A 24,465-nucleotide genomic window follows, 5' to 3' on the forward strand; every position below is an offset into this window, starting at 1 on the left:
CATGATGATGCTGAGAAGGCTGCTTGTTCTTCTGTAATTACTTCCTTAAATTTGGGCATCCGTCAAGCCCTAATGGTTTCCTTATGATTTGGCGGTCGTGTATCGGCTATCCTTGTGTCAGGAAGAGAGGCTCGGGTTTCTTCCAGCCGTGGATGTTCTCTTTTTTCCCCCTTGCACTGTTGAATGACGTGCTCTTGCATGCATACAGTAAAGGACAGGGTCAGGAATCTGGCTGTGCTGAGGAAGGCAGGGGGTCTGGACATGAAACAAGGAGGAGGCGTGGTTGGGATTTAGAAGGGTTTAGTTTTATGGAGGGGAGCTACCCTGTGCAGGTACTTACATCTGCATTAGGGGTCTTGTAGGCAGAGTGGGTAGCAGTCTCAGGAGAGGTTGTCAGCCCTAATGTGACCTGTGCTGCTGCACACTGGCTGATGGGGAATCAGCTGGGGGGATTTCCCAGCTCATGGATGTCTGCCTGGGAAGCACAGCAGTCAAAATCTCTCCTAAGATCCCTCTGTAAAAACAAGCAAGCAAGAGGCCTAACACTGTCTCTTGGGACCATCTCTTGATGTCAGGGTGAGGGAGCTGCATGTGGTGAGTGGTGCTGTCTGGTGGGAGAGTGAGATTTACCCAGGCTGGCCCATGGGAGGTGGGCTGTTGAAGAGGTGTCACGGCTGAAACTACAGATTGGTGAAGAGAGAGGATGGGATGGGATGGGATGGGATGGGATGGGATGGGATGGGATGGGATAAGAGTTAGGGTGGGATAAGAGTTAGAATGGAGTTGTAATGGAATGGAGTTGGAATGGAGCCAGAATAGAATGAAGCTAGAATAGAATATTCTTTGTTTATATGGAATAGAATATTTCAGTTGGAAGGGACCTACAACGACCATCTAGTCCAACTGCCTGACCACTTCAGGGCTGACCAAACGCTAAAGCAAATTCTTAAGGGCCTTGTCCAAATGCCTCTTAAATGCTGACAGGCTTGGGGCATTGACCGTCTCTCTAGGAAGCCTGTTCCAGTGTTTGAAATGGTGTCAGGACGTCCCAGGGCTAGGCACAGACAAGGCTGTAGCTCAGACGTGGTTGCATACCATGTCAGTTCAAAGAAGGTCCAATTTCCCCGTTGGAGGCTACGTACTGCTGCAACATGGTCACTAAACACCCTTCGGCTCCACATCTCTGCAGTGCCACTGGAGCCAGCGCTCTGCCCCTTGGCTTGGTTTGGGCTGCGGCCTGAGAGAAAAAACTCTTCTTCCACTGCTTGTTCCTGCATAGCTCAAGTTTGATTTCCTGATTTTCCTTGTTTTTTTCCAGGAGCTCAGCAGGGCAAGAGGGGAAGCACTTTCTGGGGAGACAGCTCCTTTTGAGGCGTGCCTCAGACAGAGGTGGATGGATGTGCAGAAAGCAGCTTTGGACAGAGCTTCTTGAGCATGGTTACTCTTTTGTGTGATAGCACAACTATTACACCAGCAAAGAGCCCTGCCTGCATTTCCCTTCCCTAGTTTCCTGTAACTTTAGGCTGGCAGTAAGGTTCCTTGTGCTGGTCCAGTGCAAGATTCTTGTTTTCTCTTGCACTGGCTGGTCCTGCTACTGAAATGGCGCCAGCTTTGTCCACCACCACTTCTCTGTCCTAAAGACTTCCTCATCTTTTGCCTTACCCCAATATCTGGCTTCTTGATTTTGCCTTTGGTAATGACACAGCTCTCTCCATTTAAGCTGTCTGAAATAAGAGAAGACTTTTCTCCCATGTTCATGCTAACCTCTGGAGCAAGCCATGTCTCCTTAGAGTGTTATCGCTGCTAATAACACACCTTGTATCTTGTCTGAGAGGTATGTGCTGAAATCCTGTGAGAGAGGTGAGCAGCTGTTCAAAGGCACGTAAGAAATACAGCAATTTCATGAGCCCACAAAATCAAAAGGAAGCTGTCCTGTATCACCAGGAGGGCTTTTCCCTGAGAAAGTCTCATTGATTTCCATCTATGTTCTAGCAGTTAGTCTCTGTAATGGTGTGCAACTACCAGGGCCATAATTTACATGAAAAATAAATTGTAAGGATCTGATCCTGCTTTCCACGTTCCCATGAAGGAAGAGTGCATTCCTCTGGGAGTGACTCCCTGGAGATCAGGGTATTTTCCCACTTACAGGAAAGTATGACATATGGCATCTGCCCAACATGAACACCTTGGAAAAATGAATGAAACAACATATTTAGCATATTGAATATATTATGCAGTCATCCAGATTAGTGATTTGAAATGATCTGGACTAGATTATTCTGCTTATATTTAATGTATGGTGGAATGCAGTGAAATACATCTGTTTTCATGCTGCCTACTAGCTTCTTGACAGCTTGATAGAGCTTTATGTCTACATGTTCTAAGAGCTTAAACATCTGGGCCTGTGTATAAAAATTGAAGCCAAGCCTCTCACTGAGAAATCCAAAATACACCTATTTTCAGAATGTGAATCACTTGATCTTGTAGTGGAGCTCCCCTGGCTTCACGTGTAAGTGGCTGCTGTATTGATCCTACCCAGGGATGAAGATGGAGGACTTGTCCTTTCCTTCACTTCATTCTCCAACAGGAGCTGCCCACAGCTGCAGCACATCTGTGAGCTCTTCCTCATTGTTTTGGATCGCATCATGCGTGATGAGCTCGCGTCCCAGTGAAGCCCAGCCAAATGCTCAGGCAGGAGATGGAGTGTGCGTGCTGGCAAGAGACGGACTGGGGGGTTCTTTGTTCCTCCAAGCCCCTGGTCCCGGCCGTTTGGCAGTTGAGTGCCCTTTGGTCTCATCCCCCTTGTGTGGTTTTGAAATGTTTTCCTGTGGCCGGAGAGTGTGGAAATGCAGATCAGGCTTCCTTGGAGGCAGACAGAACTGTTTGCTTTTGGGATTCTTTTGGGGAGAAAAATGTGGCTGAACTGTTTTTATATTCTGAGCGCGAACATGTGTTGTGGAGCAGAGAAAGCCTTCAGTAATTGGTACCATTAGCCTCTGGGAGCGTAATCAGTGCAGTAATAATAAAATTGGCATCAATAAGAAAGGTTTTATTCTGCTTACGTTGTCTGGCAAAGAGAGCAGTGATCTATCAGGGCAGGGAATGAACAAGCACGTCCCAAATTAACAAAATTCATCAATGTGCTGCAGCCAAGGCAACCAAAGACAGTCTGGACTGCTCTCGCTGAGCTTCTGAATGGGCTGACTGCTTAAGGGAGAAGCTGACGAGTGTTATTTGAGAACTTCGTATCTCCCAAGTTGTTTCCTTGATTAGACATCTCCATTAAAAAAGCCTGAGATGTTACTTAGCACAGCAGAGGAGTATTTCAGCTGATGAAAGGCTGGAGGAAAGAGGGAAATGAATTTTGGATGAAGGCAGCACCACTTGGAGACAGAGCGCCCTGTCCTGCAGCTCTGTCGGGTCCAAGCGTGAGGTTCCCCATAGAGTGCACGGCTGTCTGATGGGAAGAGTGTGTGATGAGGACCCTCAGGTTTCCAGTGTGGGTTTTGTACGCGCTGTTGCTTTTCAGATTGCAAGTCAAGAAACTCTGCTGTGGAGGCAAAATAGTCACCGTAGAACAAAAGCTGCCAGTGACTTAAGAGGGCACATGAGGACTTGCTGGAAGGATTATCTACACAGCAGTGAATAAATCAGAAAGGATTTTGGAAATGGGAAGTGCATTGTGAAGAGGAGAGGGTGTCCTCGCTCAGGAATAAACAGTGCAGTGCATCTACTTCCATGGGGGAGGAAGAGGAGTCACCATGCATAGGTGTCTTCAGTAGTTTGTAAGGGAGAAAAATCAGGAGATCCTGAGATGATGTGCTGCAGGCCGTGACACTGGTTAACACAATGGCTGGGATGAGTCCATTTGCTGCTGATAATTTCTGTAAAAAGTGAGGGGAGAGCTAGAGAGTAGTTGTGATCATACGTGCAGCAGTTGTGAGACAGTATTTGAGTGTGGAAAGCCTGTAAGTGGATGGGGGACTCCCTGCTGTATTTTTGGGAATTACAACTCTGTTCAAGCTGCTTTCTCAGATGGTGAGATCAAAGAAAACATGTCTAACTGGGGAGGGTTGGTAACAAAAATAACCCCAGACAAACCCTGATTGATTTTTCCAGCTCCTGGGAAACTCTATGAGGTGAAGCTGGTGGCATTCAATAAACACGAAGATGGTTATGCAGCGGTTTGGAAGGGCAAAACAGAAAAGGCCCCTGCAACAGCAGTAGGTGAGAAATGCCCTTCATTTTTGTGTCTCTTCTGCTTGGCATGTGGCTTCGAAGGAAGGGTAGAGGTAAAATTACAGAAGGTGAACTTGAAGAAGGACAATACAAAAATTGGGAAAGTCCCGATGTAAGGAAACTCCCTTTGGCAGTCATTGCAAATTCCATTGGGAAGGAGAGAAAGGAGCAAAATATCCCCCTTCTTATTAGGGTTGTTCTTACACTGGGTGTGGGTGGCCTTCACCCTGTCCTCTCTGGCCCCGTTGGTGGCTCAGGGATGGTCTTGGAAATGCCAAATAACCTGGGTTTTATCTCTTACAAAGATTCAAGAATGTGAATTAGCAGCATGCCAGGCTTTTTGCTGTGTTATAAAGAAAGTAAAAGCTCTGAAGACCTAGGCTCCTTTCTCAGCTCTGCTGGTCTGGTGTGGGGTGGTGAACAGTCTGGGCTGCTCCTTACCCTGGCGTGGGCCTGGCAGCTGGGTAGCTCTGAAGCTGGCCTCCTGTGCTCCACACCACCACCTTGGTGCATGGATCCTCACTGTGATCTTTTCTACACGTGAGGAAAAGCGTGGCCCACTGCATGCACAGAGGGGCTAAGCCAGGCATCTAGGCTTACACTGGAGGCCAGCATATCAGTGCTGGCTTCACAACCTAGACCTGTTTTATTCCATGTTTTCTGTGTCCACGATTGTTGTCCCTTGCCTTACTGTCATGTACATCTCCACATCTCTTTTTGTCTTGCACCATAGATCCCCCTGTGCAGAAGGGTCCTCCGCTGCCTCCAGTCCAAGTCTATGCAGAGTCCAACAGCTCAACTTCCATATGGCTCAGGTGGAAGAAACCTGACTTCACAACTGTCAAAATTGTCAACTACACTGTGCGCTTCAGCCCCTGGGGCCTGAAAAATGCCTCTCTTGTTACATACTACACAAGGTAAAGAGGGATGCTAAGGGTTCATCTGCCATGTATTGCTCATGTCGGGAATAAACACAGGGCAGGAGGAACTTGCAGGGAAGCTCCAGTACTGAGCAAAATCCTGGGTGTTTCACATGCTGGAAAAGTCTGCCTTGGTCACAGATACATTGAGAACTGCTGAAATGTGGCACTGGCGCTTGTCTATGACTTGAATACCAAGGGATCATTTACTGGCTGGTGTCTGCATCTTTTCTGCTCTGGTTGGACCTTTACATGCTTGTTTCCCTGTTAATAACACAGCCAGGTGCAGTTATGGCCAGTCTCAAGGCATTCATGATTTGTGAGATGGTCCTCAAAAGTTTGGTTTAAAAATTGCTAGAGTTTAAGCGATTATAATAATTTGGGGATGCATTTTAAATCTGGATTCTTGTGGAGGTTTTCAGCCTATAACCAGGTTGTGTTTTCAAGCTTTCCTCTGCAAGTACATCAGAAATGATCCTGGAGGCTGAGAACCTACTTTGTATCTGAGAGCTGAGTGCTCTTGCATTCACATGACTGCAGGAGGTGAAGCTTTAGGTGAAAAATCAAATACTGTAGGAGTTAGGATAATCTCTTACAGTGCTCCTGGTAAGGTACAAAAGCGGCAGCGGGTGGGAGAATTATCTAGTGTTCACAGCCTTGGCAATGTGTCCTCTTTCGGCAGCTCGGATGAAGACATTCTCATTAGTGGGTTGAAGCCCTACACCAGGTATGAGTTTGCTGTGCAGTCCAATGGTGTTGGCATCGATGGGCCCTTCGGCAGCGTGGTGGAACGGTTCACCCTTCCTGACCGTGAGTATTTATGGGAATTGAATGCTGATTTCTCCTGGCTTTCCCTGAAACTCTGTCAAATCCCTCCTATCGTACCCCTGAGAGATGTGATCTCAGGTCGCCTGCAAGCTCTGGTGTCCCTGAGTGCATAAAAGGCTGAGAACTGCTAAACATCCTGGTGGCTTTCCCAAACCCATTGAAGGAGTGCTGCTTTGTAAACAGAGACAAGCATGTAAAGAGAATTAGGGCAACAGTTGTTGTTACTGGGGGATTACCTCTGGGTTCAGAGAAACCCTACTCGTCGGGGAGAGCTCTGGTATTCAGCTTCACAGCACAGCAGTGATGGGCTTTGGAGGTGCTGTGTGTCATGCCCCTAGCTGGGTCTAGCTGCAGCTCAAGAAGGGCTTTGGGGAAGATGGAGAAGAAAGCAGCAAGGAGCAGGGGTGTGCTAGGAATGTTCTTTCAAATATGACCAACATTGCACTGTCTCAAACCGAGTTGCATGGTTTCATCAGCACTGTCACGCTTCCCTTGGCTGGCTGGCCACGATGTGCAAGTCCTGCCCTGTACTGGGCTCAGCAGCCTCCTCTCTGCACGCTCCACAGCTTGGTTCGAGGAGATGTCCGGCCACCGAGGTCACTCAGCATTTTATGCTTGCAAACATGATTGTGGCAGCACTGAGAAGGATTCAGAGAAGGCAGAGAGCAGTTGTCATGCCCTGCGGGTTGAATGCTCTCCTCCTCTTTTCTGCTCTTCACTCTGGGTCTTTACTTATCTCTGCCAGGTCCCTCGACTCCTCCATCTGACCTGCGGCTGCACCCGCTCAACCCTTACGCTGTCCAGGTGCACTGGTGCCCCCCCATCGAGCCCAACGGCATCATTGTGGAGTACCTCATCTTGTACAACGCCAACAACACGCAGCCAGATGACATGTGGACCTTGCTGACGCGAGAAGGTGAGCCTCCTTGAGGTACTCTTAACACCCCACTGAGTTCTCCTCCTGCCTTCTTCTCTGCCTACGGAGCCCTGGTTGGTCAGTCCTGCTGCTCTGATTTTTGCCTCCCTTTGAGCACATACAAATAAACATTCGAGAGCTCATGCTGCCAGCTTTCTTGGAGCATATGCTGGTCTTATAGGAGAGTCCAGGGACACGACTACTGAGAGAGATGCAGTAATACATGTCTAGGGCTGCAGTACCCATTGTCATCCAGCAAACATCCCACAGACACAGGCTGGCAGATAATAATTCCTAGGAGAATGTATACTAGCAACACCACACACAGTCTGTATCATCAGCTCTTTAAGCAGCAAGTTCATTAATCCTGAAGAGGTGTATGAATTACTTCTTAGAGCTTCTTAGACACAAAATCTGTCGCTTCTGATGGTCCAACAGAATTCCACTGCTGCTTTGCTGCAGCCTCTGAATACTTTTGAAACTGCACATTTTAAACCTCTTTTGACTTGCTTTTGATCAGGAAATATCTTCAGCACTGAAGTGCATGGCCTGGAAAGTGATACCAGATACTTCTTCAAGATGGGAGCAAAGACGGTGGTGGGATCTGGTCCCTATTCAAACGTTAAGGATGTGCACACCCTCCGGGAGAAGTTGTCTGGTACGAATTTCCCCTTTGTCTCAGTGCAGGAAGCGAGTTGCGTTGCTGAAGACTGCGATTTGTCAGCAGCAGCATTTCTGTTTGCCAAGCAATTGCCTGATGGCACCACACAGGGTGTGAGATACAATGGCGTGTAGAGGATCATGGCAGAGTCCTCAGCTGTGCAGCTTCATAGGCCTCGGGCAGCCCCAGAACCCATCCCAGAGCTGAACTTCATCCCTCTTCCCCATCCCAGCTCCTGTGAAAGGGCACATGCCACCTGCAACTTGCTGCCTTTCTGTTAGGCCTGTGTAGCTTGAAATTAATGAATGTGCATAGATGTCAGTTTGCTTTAAGCTGCTCTAAATTGTCACTGCTAAGTAATCTTCTTCCTTTATGTGTATAGAGGCATCACCTATTGGTTTTAGTGAAGCTGGTGCTTCTCTGAACATAAAGCACTTTGTACCTTCTTCCTGCTAGCAGCTGAAATGATGTACCTGTCCTTCCCCTACTAGATGTTCTGGATATCCACTCTGTCACGGGAATCATTGTGGGAGTCTGCCTGGGGCTGCTCTGCATTCTCTTCTGCATGTGTGCCAGCTTCCGCAACAGCAAGCAGAGGTAGGTGTCCCCTTGCCCTTGCAGGAGGTGGAGGCGGCTGATGTGGAAGGAGGCAAAATACACTCTGAGCTGCTCCTGCATGTTCAGCTGGGGTGTTTAGGGCATGGTGTATGACACCAGTTAATACAAAGACTGAGTCTTGAGATTGCTAGCGGGCTAAGGAACATACTTAGTGTAGTCTTTCCACTTTTGTCAGTAGTTTCTCTTTAATTTGCATTGTTAGACTAATAGTTCTTTTTCAGAGAAAGAAAAAAACTGAGAAAGGGGAAAAAACACTATTTGCTAGATTATTACCTGCATCTGTTAGTGTGGGCAGTATTTTGCTTCTGTGGTTGGACAGCTCTAAGAATGTTTGGAAGGGGTTTGTTCACTTCCAGTTGGGAAAAAGATGAAAGACTTCCCGGTGAGTGATGGGCTGGTTTAAGGAGGACTAGCCTCAACCCAAAGTCCCTTGCTATTCCGGGGGTCTGAATCCAGCCACAAGCGTTTGGAAAGACCATGACTGGAAACCAGCTTAGTTGTGAGGGCAGCTCTCAGGACTAGGAACAAGCAATTTCTGAAGTCTCGTCCTAATGTGGCCACCAAACTTCTCTGTCGCATTGCAACTGTTCTCTGTAAAGCAGAGATGACAGGAGAGACACAGCTCCCCATGGGCACTTGCTCTGGTGCTGGGACTCATGTTGTCTGCTGCCCTTGTGATCCACTGGTGAGGGGAGGGCTTTGCATCCAGCACCATGCTTTGTATGAGCTTTAGGAGTAGTGAAGGTGGTGGAGATGCATCTGCAGCGAAAGGTGTTACAGTAGGATGTGGATAGAGGATCCCCTTCCTCGGGAACGTCAGGGAAGGGACTTGGGCCTGGTCATTTCCACAGGGACAGGCTGAGTGGCCCGGAGGGGATTGCTTTGTCAGTCTGTGGCTGTTTGGGACAGAGGAAAGTGAGGCTCATGAGAGATGTCAACTCGTGCTTGTTTTCCCTCAGGGAGGCCCTGCCAGGCCTGGATTCCCAGGCAGCTGGCAACCACACTTACTACCACCGGAGCAGGCAAGGGGTGGCAGCTCCCAGTGCCACCTTGGACTCACATGAGCTGGAGTCCCTCATGTCGCCACTCCCCGAGGATGCACCCGTGCCCCTGGGGGACATCACGGAACTGACGGAAGTGCACAGCCTCATCCACACGAGCCTCCCTGAGGACGTCGTCCACGGGAAGAAGAAGGTAAGGACCCATGCACATGGTGACTGGGCTCCCACCCTAGGCAAGAGCCTTTGTTTGCTGTGTCTGTGAGCAACGACTTGTAAAAACAGGTCCTGAAAGAAACAGACCTGCGAGAAACAAAGACTGAGCAAAACAACCTGAGAAAGAGATAGAGGATAGTGGGGGGAGTGGAGACACTCTGAGCTAAGGAATGTCTCAAACACTCGCAAGAAATGTAACTATAGTCATGGGGTGGATAGTGTGGAGGTCGAAGCTGATAAGGCTGCCTCAGTAACACAGGGTGCAGCTGGAGGGGGGAGCCCTGTGGAGACAGGACGGTTCTGTTCTGGTGCACCTGGTCAGACTTCAGGGGCCATCTGTCCAGTGAATGATCTTTGCTTCATTATCCACAAAATGCATATTAAAGTTAACATCCCTGAATATGCTAACAAAGACTAGTAAGATCATTGCTAATTACATCATCCCATGAAACACCTTACTGCTCCCCATATGTGAGATATGTAGGTATGTGGGTCGACCTAGGGGATGGACCCAAGGAAATTGTGTATGAATCAAGGCAGGGGCAAGGGAGGGGGCGCCCAGAGAGTGAAGTGGAGCAGAGAAGACAGATGCCTCCTTGAACCCTCGCTGGCGGGATCAACGCAGGAACCCAGACCAGTGATGTCCATTTCTCTATTCTCTCCATCTCCCTCCTTTCCTTTTTCCCATTTTCCTTCACTACTATTAGGTAATACAAGGCATGCTGTGTTGTTTGCCACAACTTGTTATATACTTAGCCAATTATCGTGTATCCAGTTAGTACATAGTAGGAAGTTAATAAATGTCTGGACTTTGAGACTTGTCTCACCGTTGTCCACTCTGTTGGGGATTTACGAATCTGAGTCACTTGTCTCCCTCATCTGAGCGGGACGTGAGAGTGTCACTGCTGGGAAGCCAGGATCTGATCCTGTCCTGGCTCTGCAAGGTGCTGGTAATCTTGGCTGTCAGATGGAAGTTTGGGATCCCCGTGCCATCTACCAGCCCTTTCCATCCCCTGGCACGGTGACCCCTCATCCCCAAGAAGCAGCTACCAAACTGCTGCAGGAAGCTGCACTCTTCCTGTTGCTGTGGCATATAGATGGTGTGAGGAAGTGTGATGTCTAGAACAGATGCTCTGCCTTCCAGGATATTCTTTTGCTTAGAGTAAAAGGAACTTTGTCCATAAATAGTGTGTTCACTGGAATACCCTTGAAGATATACAAGAGGTGAAATTGTGTTTTATTTTGAACATTTTTTTGAAGTAGTCTTTTCCTGTCCTGCTTGGTTTGCCTGACATTGCATTGTCTTTCATTCCTCCCTGCCCATTTCCTCTCTGAAGCTTGCCTGAAACATTTCATTCCATTAGGGAACCTTTAATTGGCCTAATTTAGTTAATCTGTTTATGTCTCTCTTTGTAGCCCAGGGAGAGCATGTAAAGTAATTAGGAGGTTCAGTAAAACAAATGCATTGTGAGCGCATGGGATTTCACGTTTGCATTAACGATGCGCTGGTGTGTCACTGGAGGGAAGGTGACTTCAGGTACCGGGCTAACCGCGAGACCCATCCTTGCTGTTAGTGGCAGCGCAGGGGTGGAAACGCAACGTCTTCCCCTGGTTTTAATAGTCCTGTGAGCTGAAGCCATGCTCTTGGCCTTCCCCAAGCGCCGTGGGAGATCAGTGCTCAGCTGAAGGAGAGGCAGCTTGTGGCTGAGCCGCATCTATGGATTTCGGTGGAATGTGGCTGCCTGGCTGGACCCAAGCCGAAGAGTGTGAGGAATTTCCTACAGCTCTTTCTGTTAAATAAGGAACAAATGTTTTCAGTGATGGTGACTTGCCTTGAGAACAGGTCGGGGTAGGGGGAAGCTCCCTCCCTTGGGAGGCCTCTTCTGGGGGCAACATATCCAGATCTCTCTTCCAAAGCAGCGATCCTGTCTGCAAAGCTTTACACTAAGATTTTCCTGTGTGCAGAGCAGGGGTTGGAGAGGACAGTGCTAATGCCTAGCCGCTCAGAGCTGAGCCTGAGATTTTGGAGCCCCCAGCATCTGTCGCAGAGGCTGGCAGTGCCCAAGCAGTGGAGTTACGTTCAGAGATCAGAGCTCTGGGGAGGGGGCGATTCTGGCTGTAGTGTCTCTGCCCCCATAATTGGATGGGGAAGGGCCACCAAGGGTTAAATTCACCGAGGAGTTTTGCCAGCAAAATAAAGAGCTTGTTTTTTTGGTGGATGTGGATAGGGAAGCAAGGATCGCTGAGGACCAGCTGCACAAAGCCACCCGGAGAGCGGTGCTGTCACCCGTTCTGACTGGTGAGGATGACCTGAAGGTGAAGGAGAACTCGAGTGGTGGCCAGGAGCAACAGGCTGTTGTTGCTGGGAGTGGGCACTGGAGGGAGATGTGTTCCCACACAGGAAGCCCCACTCCCTCCGCTGCCCAGTTCCTGCTGGAAGTGCCACCTTGAGCCAGCCCTGAGCACCGCTGCATCCTCCCCATTCTCTAACGTGTATATTCAAGGGTGAAAAGACTCAGGCCAAAAACATCTTCATGCTGCAGTTGCCAGTAGGCCCCATGTCAGGATGGCGATGTGATTTCACCTGGCTGGGTGGCAGGGAGTTGGGCAGGTCTCACGGGCACGGCCGGACCAGCACACACATGCCTGGTCCCCACTACAGATGTAAATCAGAGCAAGGTGCAGCTAGAGGTGTGTCCATCTCCCTGCTTGTAGACAAAATGCTACAAGTCAAGGCCCAAAAGTGGGTTGTAGGTTCCCTGGGTTGTCTTGTACACTGCAAAGAGCTTCTTCCAGCAGCCATGTCAGCTAGGCTGCCAAAACCCCCCGGACCCTGCTTGAGTGCAGCCAGGAGCTCTGTACCCTAGAATGACCAGCTGCCTCTGTTGCCTTCTCTTTTATTCTTTCATGCTGTGTGTGGTTGAGGCTGTGAAAACCCATGTCAAGGAATGTGGTAGAGCCACAGGAAAGAGAAAATCCTTGTGGAAGAAAATTCCTGGTCCAGTCTGGCAGGTGGAAGCTCCCCAAGGTACTCTAGGTCATGTACTATCACTCAGTCTTAGTCAATAAAGAAAGGGACTGAGAAATGCCTTGAGGATTCCTTTTATCTAACAGCATATCATGGCACCAGGGTGTTGGCAGGGACAGACTCTTAGTCCGATGCTCCTGTTGGGCAGGTTTGTGTAGCTGTGATGCCAGGGAACTGGCAGCTTCAGGCCTGTGTGGCCTCCAGTTGCCTGCTTGCCTCTCTGTCCTCAAGAAACCTGCTTTGTGTTGAGTGGGTGGCACTTGCCGTTGGCAGGGGCAGTGGCAGCTGCTCCCGTGCTCGCAGGCTTTTCACATGCTGGCTCGTTACTTAGCATTTCATGGGTTACTCTTCATTGGTTTTAATTCTTGTGGCAGCCCAAGCTCTAATGAGATTGGAGGTTCTGTGTTGTTAGGAGGTGTACAAATACAAAGAAGGGACTGTCCTCATGCCATTAGCAGTCGGAAGTCAGTAAATGTCACTTTGTAGGATCTGGAGAACAGTGAGACCAAGGGCAGGAAGACTTCAAGGACGCTGAGATTTAACTGACTCCTGCAAAGAATCACAGGCAAGTGTTTTGAGAAGTCCCCCAGTTGTTTTCAAGATCAGCAGTTCCTTCAGACATAGGGCCGTGATTCCTCCTGAGCTGTTACAAGGAATGCTGGGGGTGCAGGAAGGAGGAAGAGGGGACAGTCTCTGCTGCTGACAGTCCGCAGAGCCGCCTGGCCACCCTGCCCCTGTTTGCAGGACAGCAAGATGCTGCTGCAGCCGAGCTGCCGGCACGGGGCCCCTCTGTGTGGCCAGCAGCTCCGTTAGGCAGGAGGATGCTCGGCCATTTAGCGGTGCCTTTTCCCTCCTTTGTGTGTGTTTCCCAGTGGTCACACGCAAGGATTTGTAAATACACTGGCAAGTGATTTTCCTCTCTTACTCTCTTCCCCTTTCAAGTGATCCCCAGACTGATGCCCCCAGTAGCCCGCGTTATAAATGACAGCACAGTGCACGGGCTGTGGTGATGCAGCTCTGTTTCCCCTGACAGATGGACTGAGGATGATAAAATGGCTCAGCTCCAGACATCTCTGTCACTGCTGCTTTTGGGCCAAGCGATTTAGGGGGTGGGGGAGAATGTTAAAAAGCATCTGCTTTCCATGGAAGACTTCAGCTTTTCATTGAATGAAGCCAAACCCAAGTGTTTTGGCTTGGAAATGTTTGCCGTTGTGCTTCTTGTGAGCCGGAACCTCCCTTGCTTGCTGCCCTGCTCCCTCCCCGTGGGCCTCCTCCCTGCAGGGACTGCGTTTCCCGTGAAACATCCCCGTGGCTCGGAAAGTAAAAGCTGAAATGCATTAGGGAACTTGAATCTACCCGGGTTGTTTGTCATTTTCGTGTTGAAATTTTTCTGCATGGAAAAAGTATCTCAGTGTTTTCTGAAAAGTCTTAGATGAGAGCTGCGCTCCCGTTGGCAGCTAGCAGAAATTCTCCTTTACCTTGTGGGGGGAGAGGTCTGTGTTGTGTTGCATCTTGTTTAGAGGTGCAGCTGTATGTTTGCATGACATGGAGCTTTCCCACTCCCACCAGCTGCTGTGGTGCCAGTCAACAATGAGTCCTTTCCCTCTTCTATGACACCCTTAAAAGCTGGGCCCATCTGAAATGTCCCAAGCCTTGTTTCACACAAGATTTCAAGCTAGTTTAAATAACCATCCTCATAAAACAGGGAAGGTTTCAAGATCAACATTTCCTACGTGTTCATTCTAAGCTCGCATATTTGCATGAAATCATTACTTGTCACTGAAAAGGTAACATGAGCTAGGCACGTTTTTACCAGTCAGAGTTTCTGTGAAAAGGCTAAAATGAAAAGGCTTGTTTGCTTTGATAAGGATTTAGCTGTAATGGAAACACCTTTTATTGGAAGATGTTTTTATTAGTTTTCATTCTTGTGTTTGCAGTGAACTGACAAAGGGATTTTTCCCTCTTTAAATTAGTATTAGACTGACACTCCTCGCCTTCGTTATTCTATTGTAAAAACCAAGAGAACATTTCCTTCCTTCAGCCGTTCACTAGCCCCCCTTGACTAGAAAGAAATAGTATCATTTATAAGCACCAAAAGATACTGCTTAAAAAAGCAGAGAAGCTTTCAGGCACACAAGACCTTCAGGCCTGTGATGAAAACAGACCTAGAGTTAATTGCTGCTGCCCAACCTTAGAGACTGAGCCTCAAGAGGGATTTTTTTTTTTTTTTTTTTTTCTCTCAAACATAACGTGCTTGAACAACATGTGGGATATAGGCCATGTTGTGTGGTTGATGGGTTTTTCTGTTTGTTGAAAGTTGCAAACTGGTACAAAACAAGTTTGTTCTTCATTGCAGCCAATTTCAGCCAGAGCTGAACAGGCTGTTCCCAGAGTCATCAAAACCTATGTAAACATGGCAGATTGACATTTCCGCTAACAGATGGTCCATTGGGGATTGCAGTAGAGCTGCCTGTTTCTTTCCACGTTTTTTGGTATTCACAAGATGCCTGCAAGAAGGTTTTCAAGTTTGCTCTCTGTGTGTGTATGCATATGATGCTCAGATCTTTCTGATGGCAAATATGCGTGTAAGCATCTATAATAGGACACACATTTGTGTGCATGTGTGCATATTTGTGTAGGTTCAACGTTGAAATTTCCAGGCAGTATTTGCTCAGTAACGTATGTTCCTTGGAAAAGGCACAGAAGCCATCAGTCAGCGATGTAGCTGCAGAAAGCCTTTCAGATGACAGCAGAAGCAAATTGAACGCGTTCCTTGAGTACTCACGTCTAGTGATATTACTTATTGTGAGCTGTGTGTGATCGCTTGTTTGATTTCTTGCTATTAATGTGTAGTTTAATGATTGTCCACTTAGAAAGGGAGCAATTAGGGAATGCTCTTGGCTCAGAATATATTGTTGAGAATTGCAGAAAGAGGAATGGCAGACACTGCCTCCAGCATTCACTTCTAAATTAACGAACACTTGATATCCACAGCGCTGGGTTTGGACGTCACTGTTCTACAGGGTGCTGTCATATAAACGAGGCCCTTTACTACTTGTTTTCTTAAGGTTTGATCCTGAGGCAGCAGCAAAGCTCCTAGGACTTGGGGTTGGTGCTGGGATGTAATGCTGCTCTGCCTCCTGCAAGGTGTGGAGCCCTGTTGGTACTTGAGTCGGGGGGGGACAAAAAGCACTCAGGAAAGGCTCGGGCAGCCCTTCACTGCCTACATGAGCACTTTAACGTGCCTTCTGTCAGCCCCAACAGCACAAGGTAGCATTTACTTCTTGCTAAATAGCTGACTTAGGAATGCCTGGCTCACATACAACATCTGGTCATGTATTTCTACCTAATTTCCAGCCAGATGGACTGAGGCACAAGGAGGTCAAATGACTCACACAAGGTCAGGCTGATGTCAGAAATCTCCTTGCCATCTCGGCCGGACTTGTGCTACATTGACGGTGGTTGGAATAGATCTGGCCTGTGTAAGTGGCGGCCACATATGCAGAGCTGAAACCTGGGTTTCTCCTGCCTGACAGTGAGCAATTGGCAGTTAGTGGGTTTGAATAGATGTGCCATATATCTTCACCCCACACAGCAGTCATGCTCACACCACCACTGTTCTGTATGCACATGCACACATGCACAAGTGTCAGGTCAGGATTTTCTCATCGCTTCAGCCTTGCAACGGCCTCTCACTTCTGTCCAGGCAACATGTAACATCTGTGGAGCCAGCACAGAGATAACTGGCTCATGTCTTCCATAAATCTGAGCATGCATGTGTGTGTATATATATGTGTGTGTGAGTCAGTCCCAAGGCTGAGCTCAGGTATATGCAGGACAGCCCAATAAAATCAGAACCTGGAAAGAAAATACTTTTCTGCCTGTGAACTAATAGTCTGAGCTGTTAAATAACTTCAGCTCTTAAAGGCACACATTTCCCATACACAGAGGTGTGCATTCAACAGTTTATTGCGAGGGGAAGCTGAGAGAACCCAGAACAAATTGCGTTCAGCCCATATAATTTAATTAGATCTACAAACAAGGTAACACTGGTTGCCCAGGGGATTTAAAGCTGAGCTAAGAATTGCTTGGTGGTCTGTTGCAAAAAAAAAAAATATTAAAAAAAAATAAGGCCCCCAATTTTGTGCCTCTGTGTTGATGGGGAATGGCAGAGTGTTTACCCAAGCCCTAGCTTAGAGCAGGAAATCTGTCTGCACCACAGGGCAAGCAGCTTAGCGTTGTCTGCAGCTCTTACATGTGCCAGTGCACACAGGTGAGGGTCCTCCATGCTGCAGAGCATCGCTTGTGCCAAAGCAAATGCCATAATCATTCTGCTCCAGATTTCCACCGTCCCTGTTCCTTCCCAGTTTTGCAGTGCTCTGGGTTGTTTGCAGCTTTGCAGGGAGTTGATTTCAGTGGACCTTTAAATGATGTTTTGTGCCATCATATACCTGTTGGCCTCAAAATTTGAGAATCGGTGGAAAGCGTCTTACGCGACCAGTTGTGAACTGTCTGGCAACTTTTATCCACTTGCTCTGCATCAGACCACGTAACAGCAATAAAGCCCGCTCTAAAGCAGCGACTCTGTGAGTCCGTTGCAGCAAGCATTTTTTTTTTTTATGCCATCAGAAGTGTTTTCCACATTTAATTTGTGTGTTCCAACACCATGGTATTTTTCCCAAGTTGCGCTTTCCTTTTTCAAGCTGCTTCTCATTTCAGGTTTAGGAGGATAAGAATCGGTATCTGTGATAATTGGATCTTTTCTCCTCCCACTTTTCTTCTGCAGTCTTCATGGAATAAATCAGCCAACCAGCCCTGGACAAACAGCCTAGCCAGATACGGGGACACTATCACAAAAGAGCCCCTCTCTGCTGTGAACGGATCCCTGAAGCTCCCTTCCAGCGCAGGACAGAAGCTTTTGTTACAAGCTCTGGTTTACGATGCCGTGATGGTGGGTGTCTTTATTGACTTGTGTATTTTGATGTGATTTTTTTCCACTTATGCTCTCCATCTCCTTTTCGCAGCACTGGAGAAAATGTTTTCTTCTCTGAGCTAGCTTTAGTTGGCTGATCATGGGCTTTATTTTTTTCCCTGGGTATAGGAGTGTATGCCAGCGAGACTGATGGGATTTGAGTAAAAGCTGTTTGTTTTTCCCAAACGTCACTCAAAGCCTCAGCTCTCCCCCGATCTTCTGTCTCGACTCCAGCCAGCCCTGGAGGGCCTGTGCTGTAGCCTTGTTCTTTCAGTGATGGCCCAGGGGCGTCTGATAGCTTTGTTGTCTGCAGGGTTGTGGCAGTCCCGGTTCCTGAGGACCTGGAGCCAGGCACCAGCAGTTTGCTTTGAGTCTTTGCTGGGGCCATGCAGCAAGCAGCCGAATGAGTGAGGAGCTGCAGTGCTCACCACAGTCATTAAGATCTACAGTGTGTTCGCCCAAAGGAGGGTGGCATTTTTGCCTGTAAAGGGAGTCAAAGATCAAGGGATGATGTAAACTCCTTCTCCAGATAGGGTAGAGCAATTTCCACTACACTTGTCGTCTTTATGTGGGTGCACAGACTGGGAGGAAATCCTGTTTCTGGTATTGCATCATTGGAATAAATATGCATTCCCGTGTTTGGGAGAGGTTGTACAAGGATCGTGATGTCTGTGCCACAGTCTGAGCAAAGCAAGCTGACACCTGCTCTGTACCAGAAGATTTCTTTGGTTATTGTTTTAAAAAGTTCACTCTCCACCCCCAGCAAATACTTCTAGGTAACCTACCTGTTTTTCCTTCCTAGATAGTAGTGTGAAAATCAATTAAACACAGGATGTAATTAACATTGTGGATGGAGTTAAGACAATGTTTTACAACCCAATTACAGGGCACTGTTTACAGCACAGCTTACCCATCAGAGTTTGTCAACAAAAGGAGAAAAGTGTTAAAATATGTAAATGATGCACAAAGTTGGCTTTAACAGAAAGTGCAAATTATACGTGGGATATCACTTCCATACTTTGAATTGTCTTCTTGCTACTAAATCACATTCAGCCCAGAATCGGAGCACTGATTGCCTAGACAACTCTTTGTGAGCTTCCAGAATAATTTGTCTGTTAAATTATTGAATGATAATCAGGCAGAATGACCTGCTTGTTAGCCAGATTTTTGGAGCCTGAACTCTGCTTAAACACTGCGGAGGAGAACTGATTGTTTTCTTTCTGAATTCAAGTGCTTGAATTTACATCAACTTTTGCAAGCTGTGACCAGGGCTCTAACAAACAAACACTTTGTGATATGTAGCCAGAATTAAACCAGGGAAGGGAGCCCTGGTATCTAGTTGTGGGTCTGTAGCATGAGCTTTCTCGGAAGCCAGTTTCCTAGAGCACTGCCCACTCGCCCTCTAGAAATCTGGCCCTTAATAAGGAAACAGACAGGTGAGTTGGGGAAATTGTGGTCTTTGAGGCTTGGAGGAATGGTTGCTCCAGCCTGCCAAGAAACTGTGGGCAAATCACTTCACTCTCTTGGGACTTACTTTCCCAAACGTAAAATACGAATAATGATCCTGAGGTGATTTGAGATGCTTCCTAAGACTTCAGCTCTGAGAAACATATCAAGATAATGCTTAATAGAGGCGTGTGTACACTCCATTGCACTCTGTGGGATTAAAAAGAAATACATTTCTGTGCTCACTTGGGTCACAGCCTCAATTATCTGAATTTCATTTACCTTCTTTTTTTTTTTTTTAATTTTCCCTGTTTGATAACAGAATGAAGCAAAGAAAAGCCACCCACCAGCCAACCTCCACCAGGTGGAAGCAGAGGTGATTGTCCATTCTGATTTTTCAGCCTCCGATAGAGACTACGACTCCCAGCTGCACACCCTGGAGAGTGAAGAGACAGAAACCGAGGACCAGGAGCCTGAGGACCTCCCCTCAGGAGAGCTGGCTCTTCCCAGCTCGCCCAGCACCCAGCAGGACTCTAGCCAAGTGCTGGTGGACTGCACGGGCAATTCTGAGGCTCAGGCTCCGGACAAGCTGTTACGTACCGACAGAAAGACTACCAAAACAGAGGCCGTTTGCATCCGTGGGCTCACCAACGGCTTCCACAGGCATGGGGAAAGTCTGGATTCGGTGGAGAGCGGAGATTCGGACTCCATCCAGGAAGGCAGCGGGGATGTGCAGCCAGTCAAGTGCCAATCTCTTTCCCCGGCCCTGGAGGAGGCCCCCCTCTGTAGTAACTCTGGTTTAACCAGTTCATCCTCAGCATCTGAGAGCATGGCATGTGTCCACAATCATTAAAGAGTGAACTAATCTGATTTTGATCATGGGAGAGCTAGAAGTGCTATAAGGGCCTGTCCCTGTGAGGTGCTGCACACCCTCGACTCAGCCCAGCAGGAGGTAAGGCGGCACAGCAGCTCACCAGAACAGGATTCAGACCTGTCAGCTGTACATATTGCCTTCAAGAAATCAGTAGGTAGATTGGTAAGGGCCCATCTTGTTCCCACTGCAGCTGATGAGTAACTCGGTGTTTGTGGGAGCGGGATTGAGCCATCTGCCAAAGTCTGACGTGAAACCATGGCTAGAACTGAGCCTTCTGTGTTAGACTGGGGTTGTCACTTCGCTGTAGTCCTTGAGGCGACTGACAAGACGTCTTCTAGTGCTGGGAAGAGGCAGGGTACACTGAGCGATTCTTCTCAACTGTCTCTTCACCAGGGAGCGCCTTGGCATTACCTACTGCCTCGCCGCATCGGGATGGATTTTGTCAGAGGAGTCCCACAATGGGGTGGAAACCAACACAAACAAATTCAGTGAGCTGTAACCACCAGCCTTTTCTGCCCTCCCGTGGTTAAAAGGATGATAAGGCTCTCTTTGTACGCTACCGCAGTATCTAGGACTAGCAGGCTGATGTAGTGGCCTTTTATTACACACTCTACGAGTGCCTCTAACAACTTGTACTATATAGAACCTTCTTCAGTGTCTGGGTCATTTCACCAACCTGGACTTTGTTTTATGTAGGTTCTTGTACCTAATATTTTAGGTACACATCTGTCCTTTTAATGTACAACATGTATTTTTATTTCCTTGGAACATCTTTATATTATTTAATTTTATAAAGTGGAGTAGTGTGTGGTATAGAGTAGCATTTTTACTACTTCTCTCTTTCTTTATTTTTTCCTCCCTAACAACACAACTACCTCATGTCTGTTGGAGAAAAAAAAGCAGTAGATCTACTCTTTTGTTATAGTCCATTATAGGTTTTAACTTATTCTTATACTGCCTTTTTCTAAAGAATATGTTTGCACTGGTTGTTGACTCTTTTTTAATGCATAGTGCTGCAGACCTGTTGTCTCTCTTGCTTTGTTTTGAAGTGTTGCTGTAGGACACCTTCCCTACAGCGGGAGAGTCGGGTTGTGTTTCTCTCTAGGACTGTGTTTTGCAGTAGCTGGCCAAAGGAGACTGCTCCATCTTTCCTGAACAAGCGTATACTAGTGAAGAGAAAAAAGAACCAACAATTGCAAAAGTAACTTGTTATCTTGGGGAAAAAAGAATCAACAATTGCAAAAGTAACTTGTGATCCTGGGGACATCTATTTCTTTTTTTTTTTTTGTGCCCAAGTGGAGGCATCTCAGATGATTTTGATTTCCAGAGAGCAGCTCTCAGCCTTCTGTAAGCAGTGGACTTGCTGAAGGCTTTGGATGAACAAGTGAAATTTTCCAGTGACTTCTGAGAGTCCTGGCCAAAGTGCTTTTGGTTTTGGTTGTTGGGTTTGGGTTTTTTTTTTTAAGAGCAGAGCAACACCAGAGCTTGAAAATTAAAATAAAATCTTTGGTCTCATACCAGTCGGTCTGGTTTGAAAGTCATCCAGTGACTCTTCCTTGCAGACGCTGTTTCTTACTGCTGACACGTCTCTCAGCCCGGCCTCCTGGTGTGGGGTGAACTTTTCTCTACCTTTTCTTGAGCCTGTCTCTGCCCTGTTCCAGGCTTGCAGAGTTTGACTGCGAATGCTACAGCTTGGACCAGCTCCACGGGGGCAACAAGGATCGGTGACTCTATTCATTGGGTGTTTGGTAAATGTTCTGCCTTCCTGGAGGATTCAGAGATCTGGCCATTTGTTTGTTTAAAAAATGAGGGGAAAGATGCCCATCTCCCTCTTTTGTTACTGAAATTCCCCCAAAGCTATATGGGGAGCTGTGTGCTGACTTGAGATCCTATAAAAAACCTTCTTGTGGTGCAATCTGGACTGAGATATCACTGCTAGCAGCAAGGAGAACCTCGCTCCACCAGCACCCTATCCCCGCTTTGGTTGTGAAGAGCCCTGTTGCAGCGTGCCCTGTGTTTGGAGCTGAGCTGGACCAGCCCATGTCCTTGCAATCCTCCATCAAACCCTGTTAGCTCCAGCTCTTCAGCAGAGGAGTACTTCCAGGCCTCCATGTACCCTGTTGGGAAGGATATTGGAGCTTCTACTTCTCCCCTTCCTACAGGGTCTCCTCCCAGCATGACATGCTGTTCTGGTAAACAGCTGTATTTCCAGTCCTTGCACTTGCTCTGTTGCTCCGGCTGCTGCTTGGTGTCTTGAGGAGTCTCAGAAATGCTGTTCCATGCTCTGAAACGCCATGACTCTGAAAGGCTGTGTCTCAGAGACTGGAAACCAGTGCTAGTGAGCAGGCTGGGCAGCAGTTAGTGTGTGCGCTACCAGAGCAAGAGGCTAGAAAGGCAAGAAACTGTAACTGGGCAGAGGAAGTGTGTAAATAACCTCAGAACTCACTCACAAGACTTTGAAACTAATGACCTAGCAGGGTTACAGGTAAGGCAGTGAAGTGTTATTGTGGGCAATAAGGGCAATTCACAGTTATATGGGAGCGGATGCGATTGCAGAGGTACAAACCCTGCAGCCGGGGAGTATCGGGTGTTAGCTGCAGAGGGTGGGGGGAGACTTCTGCAGCTGGACCCTCCATTCGCCGTTAGTTTTATGGAAGAGTCCTCACCCTTCCCCAGCGACAGAACAGACCCTGTACAAGCCACATTGTCGCTTCTGAGTGACCAAAAAGCTCACTCCAGAGCTGGTGACTTCTCACACCAACCCCTGATGTCTTCTTTCACCTCCAAAACCAAGTCATCTGCCTGCAAGCATGCTGAAGGAGCGCTTCTGCTGAGCGGGCAGCGCCAGCAGGACTTTGGCCAGCAACGGGTATGACCAGGGCAGCGGAGTTCTCCTGGATCCCTGTTGTGACACTGTGCCTGGGGCAGGTGATGTGCCAGCCTTGAGCTTTCCATCAGGGGCCTGTGGGGTGGAGGCTCAGTCCAGCAGCTGATTCAGGAGTGTGCCACAGTTTTGGGGGCATTCCCATGTACGTGCACCCTCTACTTTGTCTGGACTGACTTCAGCAGTCATATAGCCATGGGGTGAGTGTTGCTGCTCTGCCCAAAAGCTGTCCCTGCCTGTCACTGAAGCCAGCACAAGCTGGTGCGGTGTGGCACTGTTCACCTGGATCACCTTGGGCCAATCACAAAACCACCGAGTTAGTTACGTGCTCCGAAAGCTTTGGAGGAGATACGGCAGAGCGCAAACAATTCTGCTTATGCAGCACAGAAATACTTTGTCTCCTCAGGCTGAGGCTTATTCTGATCTCGTTACGTCCCACTGAGTTGTACCAGCGTGTGAAACTGGCAGCGTTTGGATGTCCAAGTACGGTGGTGCCGTGGACTGGCATGGCAGACCTCAGCTACAGAAATCGAGGCCATTCCCTCAGAGCCAAGAGATCAGTGCTGACCGGCAGCAGTGAAGCTGTTCTCGCTATGAATGCGTGTGCACGCAGAGTGCTGGGTGTCCTTGTCCAACTCGACTGTAGCCCAGGTCCCTCCCGTCCTGAACGCACGTGGGACCTTTCTAGTCTCAGCTAGAAATGAATGGAAGAAGACAGATAATACAAATTTTATGTGTGAAGCTGAAACAACCAGTGCATATATTTTTTTATCATGAAATAAGTAGCTTTCTTGCAGATTTCTCACAGACACACAAACTGTTGATACCTTTAATTACCCATCATACTTAATCTATATTCCTACACATCAGGCTTCTTTCTCCCTTTCCTTCCTTTCAGTAACACTAAAGATTATTGCTGTTCAACATTTTTCTGGTGTATATTGTTTTACATTGTTAAAATGTCAGGTTTGTCTCACTGGCATAATTTTGTAGTATTAATGTTACTGTTTGGCTACACAACTGTATATTCTCCATGCTGCTGCAAGAGTTGCAATTCTCATCCTTTCATTTTTAATTCCTTGTTACATGAAACACATGACTTGGATAAAAATCTCTTTCAACTTTTTGTTGATTTTATTTCTTACTTAACAGACAGCAAAGTTCTGGTTTAAATAGTTCAAATGAGATAATTTATAATCTAGGGTTTGAGAATTTTTTGCATTATTAGCTAACAATCCTGAGATCAGCCCATGAAATACGCTGTGTAAGAAAACAACCATTTTAATAGAGCACTTATATATGGTTTTGATCTCCTTAGAAATAGTTGTTTTGAAGGGATCATCGTGTCTTTTCTAATCAATACTTTTGTTAGAAAAGGAGTGTTTAGTCCGGCAGAAATCTACCATCTAGTTCTGTTATTGTATTCCCTTGCTTGTATTGGAATTTAATTTAATTTTCTACACAGTGCGTAAGAATGTGTAACCAGAACTTGATCTCGTTTGAAGATTGTGTCTGTGTTTGGTTCCATGCTGTACTTAATTATAACTTTCTTTCTTCAGAGACTGTTCTTACTCCACAAATACTCTTTAGTGTTAAAGTGTAAGAAGACATTGTCCTTATATTCCTTAACTAATGGGTTATTAATAAAATATTTTAAAAAAAGAGTGGGATTTGTCTCACGATTCAGTCTGTTACAGCTCTTACTCCGAGAGAAAGATGTCGTGGAAGGCGGATTCTGCTGCTGTGCTTGGAGTGGCTGGACCCCGGGGAATTTTCTGTTAGATGCTGGGCCATGCCCTGCCCCTCAAAACACAGAGAGGATGGCCGGAGAGCGCTCTGTCTGCGTGAATTTGCCAAAGTTGGGC

General features: G+C 47.5%; 1 protein-coding gene across 2 annotated transcripts in view; it reads left to right on the forward strand.

Moving 5' to 3' along the window:
- Positions 1-24,264, forward strand: part of IGDCC4 (immunoglobulin superfamily DCC subclass member 4) — a 104,989-nt gene extending 80,725 nt beyond the window's left edge. For both annotated transcript variants that reach the window (XM_074837549.1, XM_074837550.1), the window contains exons 12-20: positions 4,120-4,227; positions 4,973-5,156; positions 5,842-5,969; positions 6,733-6,903; positions 7,424-7,561; positions 8,056-8,161; positions 9,142-9,376; positions 17,211-17,375; positions 19,165-24,264. In XM_074837549.1, coding sequence (XP_074693650.1) covers positions 4,120-4,227; positions 4,973-5,156; positions 5,842-5,969; positions 6,733-6,903; positions 7,424-7,561; positions 8,056-8,161; positions 9,142-9,376; positions 17,211-17,375; positions 19,165-19,695 — 1,766 coding nt within the window. In that variant the 3' untranslated portion in view covers positions 19,696-24,264. The remainder of the gene's footprint in view (positions 1-4,119; positions 4,228-4,972; positions 5,157-5,841; positions 5,970-6,732; positions 6,904-7,423; positions 7,562-8,055; positions 8,162-9,141; positions 9,377-17,210; positions 17,376-19,164) is intronic.
- Positions 24,265-24,465: the final 201 nt, after the last annotated feature.

The sequence above is a fragment of the Strix aluco genome, chromosome 12, assembly GCF_031877795.1.
Source record: "Strix aluco isolate bStrAlu1 chromosome 12, bStrAlu1.hap1, whole genome shotgun sequence".
Lineage (NCBI taxonomy): Eukaryota > Metazoa > Chordata > Aves > Strigiformes > Strigidae > Strix > Strix aluco.